A 12,326-nucleotide genomic window follows, 5' to 3' on the forward strand; every position below is an offset into this window, starting at 1 on the left:
ATCTGTCTTGGTAACCGCATTAAGATCTGTGATCCACACAAAGCCTCGGCTCTTAGTCCCCAAAGCTCATTCCAAGGGTGGTAAACAAGACCTCTGGGCTAACCCAGGGACTTTCAGAGGCCTCAATCGCCCCCAACTCCTGCATCTTACGGACTTCAGCTCTGATGCTTTCCTTAACTTGGTCAGACTGTCTGTATATTTAGTTTTTGACAGCTGGGCTCTCTCCTGTGTCCCCATCATGGGTACAGCAGGTTGTCTGACATGGGGTTAAGGAAAAGAGCCCAGCATACTGCCTCAGAACATGTCTGCAGTCAGCTTGCTGTTGGGCAGAGCGTGTGTCTGAGAAGACAACTCCTTCAAAGGACTGTGTGATAGGACTTTAGGACTGTCGGAGAGGAGGTCAGGGAGAGGTTCACTCTCTTCTTCCTGATCCTCATCAGTAGCCATCAGCATGGACACATAGAAAGGCTTCTGGTGGTTTACATGGATGTCCCTGTGAGGGCTCCTGCAAGTGCCCACTTCAACGAGATAGGTGACCTCACCTTTCTTCATAATGGGAGGGTGTGTTGATAATTATTTTGAATAAACTGTTGTGATTTAGGTTAATATTATGCAATGATCTGATCTAAGTTGGTTACCTAATGGATTTGGGTTGCTGGATGATACTAGGTTCTCATGAGTATGTTTTCCATCCTAGTTACCCCTGAAGAAGGGCTAAAAAGCCTGAAATGCATTGGAATTATTATCAGACGTTGAATTTTTTGGATTGTGAAACTCTCGTGTCCATGGGTAATGCCCATTGGGGCACTCATTGAACTATTTGAGATGCGAATAAGTTGTGAAAAATATTTGGGTTACAGGTGAATAAACCTGGATAAAAATTAATATATTGACTGACTACTGGATTTTCCAAATATACTTGCTGTGCATCCTGGGTTGTGGGGCCTGACTATGTTCCTACATTATGGAACACATCCCTGTGTGCCATAGCTACAGCCACTTCCACTGGTATAGGTAAGCCACCCATCTAGCATGGTGCACTATACCACTGGTGAGGGTACAGTAGACCTATAGTGCCTTAGTCTATTCTTGGGGATTGTAAGTGCAGTACAGCCATAAAGAGTATATTGTCTGGGAGTTTGTCATTACGAACTCCACAGCTCCACAATGGCTTTACTGGAAACTGGGAAGTTTGATATAAGACTTCTCAGCACATTAAACCCACACTGATGTCAGTCTGGGATTTAATGAAAAATGAACTCGGAGGGCATCTTAGAGATGCCCTCTGAAAAGCTACTTGACTCTTAGTGTCTTGGCTGACTGCTTGCTCGCCAGCTGCCACTTTCAGAGATATTTCTGGACCCTTGGGTCGAGAGCCTCCTGCACTCAGTGTCCTGAAACAGAGCAAATCCTGGGCAGCCTCCTCCCCCCAGGATGGGCAGGGTCCACGAAGGGGAAGCTTCAAAGGCGTGCCGCCTTTGTGAGCTGCCCCAGCCATTTGCTGCTCCCAGCAACGTGCCCCCACCGGTTCTGACCCCCCACTTTGGGTGGGAGAACCAGTGGGAAAACCAAGATAAGAAGAGATGTGTACCCACCTTTGCCAACCCTACACCTCGGGTGGGGTAGGCGAAGCACAACTCAGTCCCCGCCATCTTGAAGAGGAGGGGTGGGGACTCAGCCAACCTGAGGGAAGCTCATGCCCACCTCCCACTGGAGGGTGGCATAATGGGTGGTGTACCCACCCCAAGGAAGGGACCCATTTACCTACCTGAAACGCCCCTAAATTTAGAATTCGGGGCAACCCTGAACCTTGCCTCCTCAGACCAAAAGAACCGAAGAGCTGAGCTGAGATGAAGAAAGACGAGGAGGACACCAACTGACTGAGGCTCCAGCCCTACCAGCCTGTCTCGACCTGCTCCTGTGAAATCCTGGTGTGTCCAAAAGCCCCAGAACTTGGAGGACCTGTCCTGCCTTTCCCAACCAGACTTTTTGGTGAGTGTATCCGGTGCTCAGGGGAGACACTCTGACTCTCGCCAAATCTGCAAGTACGCACTAGACGCCCACGGCCTGAGTTGGAGCGGCCCAACACCACGAGGAGGTCTCCCCGTCGATTCTGACCTGGGATATGGTGATCCCTGACCTGCCTCAAGCCTCCAGATAACACCTGTGGCCCCTTTCTGGAGGATCCCCGCAACCGGAGCAGGTAAGATGAATTTGATGCCAAAAGACACCCCTGCCCCCATGACCTTAGGTGTGGCCCAACAAAAGGTGTCTCGGCGTCCCAACTTACCTCTCCAACCAGTGGTCGCCTCCAGAAGATCTTCGTGCCAGAGCCTGCAGCGTTTGTTCGTACCAGAGAATCCCCTTTGAAAGTCACAGGGCCCCAGACGCCAAAACAGCACCCCGCACCTGGCTGCCCTAGTGCCATGGTGCACCCAAGGTGTACCATGGTGTACCATGGTACACCATGGTACACCATGGTACACCTTGGTACACCTTGGGTGTACCATGGTGCACCCAAGGTGTACCTTGGGTGCTTACTTGAACCCCTTTTCTCCTGAGCTCAAGTCCAGGAGCTTTGCACCCTCAACCTTGTGGCCTGCCCGTGAGCAGCCACTAACAAGTGGCCCCCTATCCCACACTCACCTGTCACACACTCAAGAAGAAACCCAGGACCAACAGAACTTCGTAATTGAGTAAGTACTTTTTGAGATCAGTCTTTACAGTTTAGTAAAAATGTCAGATGCATTTTTACCCTGAAATGCTTTCCTATTGGGATAAACTTATACTGTATGCAGGTACTTGCACTCTTTTTCTGCAGTCCCCTTCAGGACTTCAGAACTTAAGGTGCAAGGGGGCCAAGGTCCCAAGATCCATCAGTAGTCTGGAGTGTCTGGGTGCAGAGGTGCTGAACGTGTTGGTAGCCTTGCGCACTACACTGTAGGTAAAGAAGGGGGGGGGATTTGGGGACAATTCAAAGTGCTCCCAATGGGGGCTCAATTTGTGAGGTTCCTGGGAGCAAGGGGGAACAGTTGGTTTTCATGGACCCGGGCTGAGGAGCTCGGGTGCAGAGGATTTTAGTGGGCTGTTCCCGTTTCATAGGCACTTATGATTCTCGATCAGACCTGCAGAAGGGGACAAAACAGAACAGCTGGGTCACTCCCAGTGCTGGCCTCTGCTTTGCTGATGTCGCTCATCGTCTGGTAGGTCTTTGCGGCATTAAAGTCCAGGTTGGAATGTAAACAACGTTGGGCTGCTGCTAGGGGTCCGGTATCCCGGGTGCAGTGCAGTTCCTGGCATCTTCAGACTTGGTGTGGAGATGGATCTGACCTCCCGCAGCAAGGTGACAGCCTCTTGGTCGACTGCTGCCTCGGTAGACCTGGCGGTCAGCAGAACGGTGATCTGGATGTTGCTATTGGTACCTGCAGGTTGCAGGGAAGTGGCGCCTTCACTTCAAGGGAGATGCTGATGGCTTGGCTGAGTGCTGGAGGCCCTCTGATGCTTTTGGAGGATGCACAGCTGCAGGACGAGTTGGTTTGCCTCGATGGTCATGACATGAGCTGCTAAAATGTAACCTGGATCTACAATTCCCCAGACCACAAAGGACTGGTCTGCCACTTGCTCTAGTGAGAAGCAGTGATTGCGTTGATGATCAGTATGCCATCCTACTGTACTTTAATAAAACTCCTAATTACTTTCCTTTTAACCAACTTTGTGGGTTTGCTTACAAAGTATCCTTGAAAGCCACCATACCAAGGGTGGTTATCGTCTTTTCCCAGTATCGCTACTCCTTGCAACAGTAGTCTCCCCATAGGTGTGGTGAGGTTGTAGTATTTTATGAACATGCACACTTAATATATCTGTATTGTAGCTTTGTGGGTTGTACACAATTGAAAAATGTGAGGATCTTCGTGATTCTTAGATTGATGCACTCTTTATCTAAAGAAGTCCTAAGGAATGTATTTGCTTAATGTAATGGACTTCCTGACGCTTTTTAAAAAAAAGATCTTCCTTCTATTTCCACTCTTTCTGATGTGGAACTTAAAAGTGTGAGAGACCGAGAAGGAGGGGGCGGCATAGAAGTGGGATAAAGTTCTCTTTATTGAGATTGTTGTTCCTATATCCAGACACTTCATATTTTCAGCATTCTCTCAACATACCTTCTATCTGGAGGACTTGTTAAGAGTTGTCATCGGTGCATGAAATGGCGGGGGTGCACCAGTGCTTGTATTGTTAGATGGTGCAAACATTGTGAAGCACTTTCAGAGTTTCTATATCTCTTTGCGGACTGTCGGGTACCCAGGGTCCTGGGGTAGCACTAGATATTTTACCCATTTTGGATCTGTTTTCTTAATGTTTGTGTTGATTTATGAGCAATAATGATTTCATTTTAAGAATGTGGCTAATTTGAATTATTGTTGCTTTTTCTTTAATTTTAGCAATTGCTATCAAAATGTCCTTGGAAAGAATTCAAGTCTGATTCTGGGAAGTCGTACTATTACAACTCTCAGACAAAAGAATCCCGTTGGGCAAAACCAAAGGAACTTGAAGACCTGGAAGGTAAATATTTATTAGAAAGATAGAAGTTAAGAGAATTCCACATTATTATTTACGCACTTCTACAGGAAAAGTTGATCATTCACTAACCTGTCTCACCCTTACACCATTGTTATGGAACTTCAATTCTCTGATATTTTTAGCGGATTAATACACACTGGCTCTCATTTAATGTTTCATGAGAGGAGTTTTTCCACAGGAAAAAGGAGGAAAGACTATCTTTAGTCCAGGTAAGAAACCGAATGTGCAGGGAAACTACTGTTTAGGCTGTTGCTTCTCCATGCATATTATGCTTCTTGCCTATTCTTACCATGTTGCAAAGTGACACAATTTTGGGTGGTCATTCCAGGTTTTTTTTTTTAGGGGAAGGGGACGGGCTCTCACCTGTTGGTAATATTGAACTCTACACTGGGCCACGCTATCCAGTGCTCTGACCCGTACAGCATTTTTTTATTTTTTAAGTCCTCCTATTATTTCTAATGAGTAGACACCCTAGCTGTTAAATCCTCCAATGCTCACTAGGTTAAATTGGTACCCTCACTGGTTGACGGGGAAAAAAGCAGGAAAGCTGGGCCACTCTCAAAGTGGGTCTGCTGCCGTGCCGACCTCCCTGGACAGCTACTCAGTCTTGCAGTTATTGGAGTCCGGAGTTGACTCAAACAGGCTTTGGTTGCTGCAAGGGGTCCGGTACACCAGGTATTGGTGTTGTGCGGTTCTGGTTGGCCCTGGCATCTTCTCCCTTGGTGGGGAGATGGATCTTACCTCCTGGAGCACTGTGGTCTCTTCCTGGGCAGCTGCTGCGTCGGTGAGACTTGGGTGCGGCAGAACAGTGGACTGGACTTTGCTGTTTGGTGCCTGCAAGCTGCAGGGGAGTAGCTCAACTACTTCAAGGGAAATTGCTGGCAATTGCGAAGTGCTGCCAGTCCACTGGTGTTCTTGGCAGACGTACAGCGGCAGGACTAGACAATTTGTCACTATTGTCGGAACATCAGCAAGCTGGCAGGGTTTGGCACCAAAAAGTCTGTGTCTCGTCCTCCATTCTCTCTTCTTCGACCTCTTCTTGTGTCCTTTGAATCTGAGTTCCCGCTGTTGGATTCCACCAAATGTTTATTCTAGGGACATGTAAGGTAGTAGTCAATGAGATACTTACCTATGGGGTGCCTACACCCCCTATATGACCGATCCCTGTGGGGAGTTGGCATAACCCTGACCAGTGTATCTAATTTCGCCAAAAATCAAGATGGTGGAATTCTACTTTTCGTGTTCACTTCATGTAGCCCATCTTAGTGATGTAACTAGCCTGATGGTGAACATGGCTCCCGACTAGCTAATTTTCCTGCTGTCCTGGTGCCAAATGGGCATTTTCTCTGTCTGGGGGAAGCAAGAGTCTCATATTGGAGGCATTTGAAGCCTCCTGCCTTGATATGCTAATTATTAGCCATCCTGGGTGCATGTCTTAATAAATCCACTCCTTGCATCAGTATGGATTTATTAATACAAGGTATTTTATTCCAAACACCATATTTTTCAGTGAAGCCATCATGTAGATGGGGTACTCGTAAAGATCGGTGCCCAGTACCTGTATTTAAGATGGCTTCCCTGTTCACTTGCACTATCTAGTAATTGAAGTGGATCGCACAGGAAAAATCTACTCAGGCATATATGTCATCATGTGTAATATAATGCACCCTGCTGTAGGACTTTGAGGCCTGCTGTATGGGTGACTTGCGTATATTGCATGCAGTGTCTAGGGACATGGCCACACGGTGTGTTCCATGTTGTGTTTTCACTTTGTCTGTGCAATTTTACGCTACCTGCATGAGTTTGGTAGTTAGTCCTTTAGGGTGGCACAATACAGATGCCACCCTTAGGGACCCTCTTTGGTACCCATGCCCTAGGTGCCAGGAGTACCATTTACTAGGTTCCTAAAGGGATGCTAAAGGTCTTGCTAGTTGTGGAACAATTGCAGTTACCTTGTCTCTGAAAGAAACATGTTAGTAATAGATTCCTGTGAGAAAGTGTCATCTTTCTTTTATTGGTATGACCCCACTTTTTTGCTGAACTGCTTATGTGCCTTCACTGAATGTGCCCTGGGCTCCTGCCAACCAGGGACCCAGGGCCTGTGTTCCTTCCCTAAAACTGTATTGAACCTAAAACCCAATTGGCATCTCTGGCCACCTATCAGCCCCTAGTAAATGGTACCCAGGGCCTGGTGACCAGAGAAGACCCCGAAGGGCTGCAGCACTTATTGTGCCACCCTTAAGGGTCCTGTACCCCGACACCCACACACTGCCTTTGCAGGCTGCGTGTCTAAGTACAGAACTAAACAGAGAGTAGACATTGCACACATCCCTGTGTGCCATGCCCACAACCCACTGCCCTGGCATACCAGTCACCCCTCTAGCTGGGTGCCCTATGCCAGTGGTGTGGGCACAGGTGCATGAGCCCTGTGCCCCTACAGTACCCGGAGCCATTCCTGGGCACTGTAAGTGCAGTGATGCCATTAAGAGTATATGGTGCTGGGAGGTTGTCATTACGAACTCCACAGCACCGTAATGGCTACACTGAAGACTGACAAGCTTGGTACCAAACTTCTCAGTACATTAAACCCGCACTGATGCCATTGTGGGATTTAATGTAAAATGCACCAGAGGGCATCTTAGAAATGCCCCCTGAAAACCTAACCTACAATCTACGTCTGGTCTGAGTGGCTGCAGAGGCTGCCACACAGCAGCCATGTTGCTGGATCCCTGGGTGGAGAGCCCCCGATCTCCTGGGCTTGCAACAATGCACATCCTGGGCGAGGTGCTAGGTCTCCTCCCCCATGATGGGCAGGGGGAAGCTTCAAAGGCATGCCGCCTCTGCGAGCTTCTCCAGACCATTTGCTGTACTCAGCAACTAGCCCCCACCAGTTCCAACCTCCACTGTGGCGGCAAGACTGGCGGGAAACCCTAACTCAGGAAGGGGGGTGTGCCACCCTGTGCCAACCCCACCTCTCAGGTGGGAGAGGCGAGGTGAAACACAGCCCCGGGCATCGACCATCTTGAAGATGGGGAGCCCTGCCCAATCACAGCTAGGCTCCTGCCCCCCTCCCACAGGAGAGGAGCAGGCTAGGGGGTGTACCCACCCCAGGACAGGGACCTATTGGTCCCTGCCCTTGCCCTACCTGTAACACCCCTAAATTTAGTATTTAGGGGCACCCTGAACTTTCCTTCCTCAGACCCCGATAAGGAAAGAAGATCAAGAAAAAGACCTGCCGTGCAGCTGCTAACAGGACGACACCCACTGAGTTGGCCCCAGCCCTACTGGCCTGTCGATCCTAGAACCTGCTTCTGCTTAATCCCGGTGACTCCTGCGGACAGCAACCTTCGGACACCCAGAGGACCTGCCTGCCTTGACCCTCTTAAAGACTGGGACTCCCATAAGCAGAGGCTCTGCTTCAACAACCAACCCCTGGTGCCAGCAAGGAAGCTCAAGACCTGCCCACTCTGCACCTGCCGAGCCCGGCCCGTGCCCGAGTGATCCAAGACCACTAAGGATGTCCCCCTGGCGACTGGGACTCAAAGTCCAGTGCCCAAAGACCCTCCTCGACGAACCAGACGACGCCTGCAGCCTCAGAACCAGGGACCCCTCCAACCGCAACCAGCCGAGGGTAAGATTTCCCAACACCCAAAGATACCTCTGCATCCGGCGCCCTGCGACCCCCGTGCCTCCCTTTCGGGTATCTACCTCTTCCCCAGGATCCCAACTTACCTCTCGAAGTGGTGGTCGCACCTGAAGAATCACCGTCCCCGAGTCTGCAGCCTTTGTTCCCTTTTTACCATTCCCATTGAATAACAATGAGCGCCCGACTGCTCAAAAGCACCCTGCACCCAGCCGCCCGAGTGCCTCTGGCTCTGCAACCTTTGTCCTATCCTACTTCCCCTTGGCCCTGAGCAAGTCACCAGGAGCCCAGCTCCCACAGCCGCGTGGCCTTCTAGCCAGGCCTCCTGCCCCTCATTGGATAAGATTGGGCCTAACTACCTCTTCACCTGGCTGCCCCTGTGCCGCTGAGGTTGAACCAACTGTACCTACCTGACCCTGGAGGACCCCTGAGTCTATGCTCCGGACCCTAACTTCCCCAGTCGAGTACTCACCTGGAAACCGATAACTCACTTACCTGCCATTGGATAACATTGACTGGTTTGACTCGAAAAATCTTCTAAGTGTGAAGTTTTGAAAACTTAAAATATTCCCATAAAATCAACCGAATTCCGAAGTACTCACCTGTGATCAGGAGAGAAGCCAGTACTGCATCTTGTAGCCCAGTACTGAACCGCAAAAGTAATCCTAGTCGGGTTTACTAGTAACTTGAATTTTCTCCATAGGAATCCATAGTGTGCTTTTTTGTGAAATTCCTTCGGTCTACTTTTGAAAACTTGAAATACTCTTATAAATCATACCAAATACTGAAACGTAATTACTTACCTGTTTTAAGTTGAGACCCCAGTGCTGTACAAAAGTAACGAGATCGTACTTTAACTGCAACCTGAATTTTCTCCCATTGGATAACATTGCCATATTTTTATTGAAAAGTTTCCAAGTGTGAAATTTTAAAATAGCTTTATATTCCTTAAAAATCACTGCAAGAACTAAAACGTTTTTACTAAACAGTTTTCTACTTAGATCCCAGGACTCAATCTACCTGGAACTACCAGAGTACTCTACAAAGTAATCAGTAGTATTTATATAGAAAAACCCATTGAGCTCAATGCTAAATTGTGTTTAGAATTGTGTTGCCTACTGCAACCCCTATACCTATTGTGTTTACAAAATGTAGTGCCTTTCTGCAAAGTACTCTTCTGAGACCTCTCATATTGAGAACAGTATATCTTGATACCTGTTGGTTCTAAAAATAAATCGACTATATCTTTGATATAAAAACAATTGGCCTGGAGTTCGGTCTTTGAGATTATGAAACCTTTTGCTGAATGAGTTTGTACAACAAATGCTTTACACTGTCCTCTGGTACTGCCTTACTGCTCGACCAAGCTACCACTTTAGAAAGTAATGTCACACCTGGCTTTAACCTCTGTTATACCTCTCGGGTTTGTGGACTCTATGCACACTGTACCATATCTTGGTCCAGTATATATAGAGCCACTTTCTCACATTGGTGGATCAGCGGTGGGATACAAATTTGCATTTGTTGGACTACTTCGTTACCATCTGATCACACGACAGAACTCATAAATTGCCTTTAGAATTCTGAAATTGGTTTTTCCAAAATACTAAAATTCTGGTACGGCCTTGCTTAAGTCCCATTAGAATTTGAGTAAAATAAGTCACTATAGTTAGGGTAGATGGTTAGAACTGTCAGGTTAGAATGTCTCAACAGAACCCAGCTATTAGTGGAGATAACATGGACCTGGTTGAGGAGCTCGACCCCACACCTTACTTGCACTTGAATTTCAGGGAATTGAGGTGTGAGAAAGTGAGTTTCTGTTGCAGTACCCCCCCCCCCCCTCCCTCACACACACACACACACACTTTTTGCCTGATACCTGATGCACTTTTCCTTGGTGTGCCATGGGTCCCTGCCAATCAGGTACCCAGGGCCTGAGTTCCTGCCCTAAAAACTATATTAAAGCCTAAACCCAATTGGCATCTCTGGCCACATGTCAGCCCCTAGTAAATGGTACCATAGGTAGCCAGGGCATTGTGACCAGAGAAGACCCCTAAGGGCTGCAGCACTTATTGTGCCACCCTTAGGGGCCCTGTACCTTGACACCCACACACTGCCTGTGCAGGCTGAGTGTCTAGGTGCAGACCTAAGCAAAGAGTCGACATGGCACACATCCCTGTGTGCCCTGCCCACAAACCCACTGCCCTGGCATACATCAGCCACCCCTCTAGCTGGATGTCCTATGCCAGTGGTGTGGGCACAGGTGCCAGAGCCCTGTGCCCCTACATTACCCAGGGCCATTCCTGGGCACTGTAAGTGCAGTGATGCCATTAAGAGTATATGGTTCTGCTAGTGGTCTCTCCACAATTGTCAGCTGACTGTCTGCTTGGAAATGACCTGGAAACCTCAGCCTGGGCTGAGGTTGAGCAAATAACCCAGTCAGCCATGCTGGGTATCCCTAGACTGGTGTGGTTGCGAACCAGAGCACAGAGCAAACAGAAGGGTGAACAAGTAGGTTTGGAGCCTGAAAGTATGGCCCAACCAACCAAGAGAAAAAGCAAGAAGACTGGGGGACCAGCTTCTACACAGCAAGCCTCTCAGGGCACCTCTCTTCTGGGAGAGGACTTGGAAATCCTAGAGGGAACTGAGCCCATGGAGCTTGAGCCTTATCAGGTTGGACTCCTGGGCCCAGGGGGACCCACTAGGGAAGAGCTGTGCCAGGGTCAGCGAGACTGCCCCACTCTTGAAAGCCTGAGGCAGCAAGTTGTTTCAGAAGCACATGGAGATGTCAGTGGAACCCACAGAGCTTATTGGGAAGAGGGATTACTGTATGCTGAGGCAGGAAACCCCACTCCTGGAGCCACCAGGAGGGTGGTAGTGCCACAGAAGTATAGGGAGTTCCTCCTAACTTTAGCTCATGACACCCCCCTAGCTGGACATCTGGGGCAGAACAAAACATGGAAAGGCTAGTTAGCCACTTCTACTGCCCCCAGATGCACCAAAAGGTGAAGGAGTTTGAGCTCCTGTGTTACCTGTCCGGCCAGTGGCAAGACAGGTGGCCACCCAAAGGCCCCCCTGATACCACTGCTAGTGGTGGGGATACCCTTTGAAAGGGTAGGTGCGGACATTGAGGGTCCACTTGAACCTCCCATTCTAGTAGTAGTGGATTATGTTACTAGGTACCCTGAAGCAATTCCCCTAACTGTTACTACAGCTCCTGCAGTAGCCAAGGCCCTCCTGGGTGTCTTCACCAGGGTAGGGTTTCCTAAGGAGGGGGTGTCAGACAGAGGTTCTAACTTCAGTCAAGTCCGGAGAGACGGTTCTTTGGCCTTTCTGTTCTCCAGGACTTTCTGGTGTGATCTTGGTTCGCAGACCCACCACCTGGGTTGGTAATGCTGGGGTGTCTATTCTAAGGTAAGGAATCTATAACTAATCGGTTTCTTTCAGATGAACAAGTTACTTACCTTCGGTAACGATACAGCTGTAAGAAACATTAATTAGTTATAGATTCCTAACCGCCCCACCCACCCTCCCCGCAAATTGATTTTTGCAGCGTGAATCTTTCTGGATTCACTATGCTGTGCATTATTCCGCGGTCTTGTGGTTGGGTCCGGATTCGTAGTCTTTTCTTTGTTTTTTTTTTTTTTTTTCTTTGCCCAGGTGGGCGTCGGCGTCACACCCCCTTTTGGGTGTATTTCCGGTGACGTCGGCATGCTTCCTGCGGAAGCTCCCACTCTTGGGCGCCATCTTCAGATTCTTTTTTTCCGCGGTCGGGTCTGGATCGTTCCCGTTTGGGCTCCAGACATTTTTGGAGAAAGAAGAAAGAAAATACAGAAAAGACGAGGAGAAGTCATCTGAAGACTCCAGGGGACTTCACCGACGAAAGACAAGCAAAGATAAGGCGTTTTCCATCCAGATCTTCGACGACCGTCGACGAACACGCGACCAGAGAGCCCCTGGACGCTCGAGGATGGACAACACGCCGTTCAAGTTCTGCCGGAACTGCCACCACAAGTACGCGCAGAAAGATCAGCACCCGGTATGCAACCTTTGCCTACCGGTGGACCACGAAAGCGGAGACTGCAACGCCTGTTCCGCCTTCACC

General features: G+C 49.0%; 1 protein-coding gene across 4 annotated transcripts in view; it reads left to right on the forward strand.

Moving 5' to 3' along the window:
* PRPF40A (pre-mRNA processing factor 40A) overlaps positions 1-12,326 on the forward strand; it is an 879,874-nt gene that overhangs the window by 157,482 nt on the left and 710,066 nt on the right. For all 4 annotated transcript variants that reach the window (XM_078681728.1, XM_078681731.1, XM_078681729.1 and 1 more), the window contains exon 9: positions 4,440-4,560. In XM_078681728.1, the coding sequence (XP_078537854.1) occupies positions 4,440-4,560 (121 nt within the window). The remainder of the gene's footprint in view (positions 1-4,439; positions 4,561-12,326) is intronic.

Source organism: Lissotriton helveticus, chromosome 3_1 (assembly GCF_964261635.1).
Source record: "Lissotriton helveticus chromosome 3_1, aLisHel1.1, whole genome shotgun sequence".
NCBI lineage: Eukaryota > Metazoa > Chordata > Amphibia > Caudata > Salamandridae > Lissotriton > Lissotriton helveticus.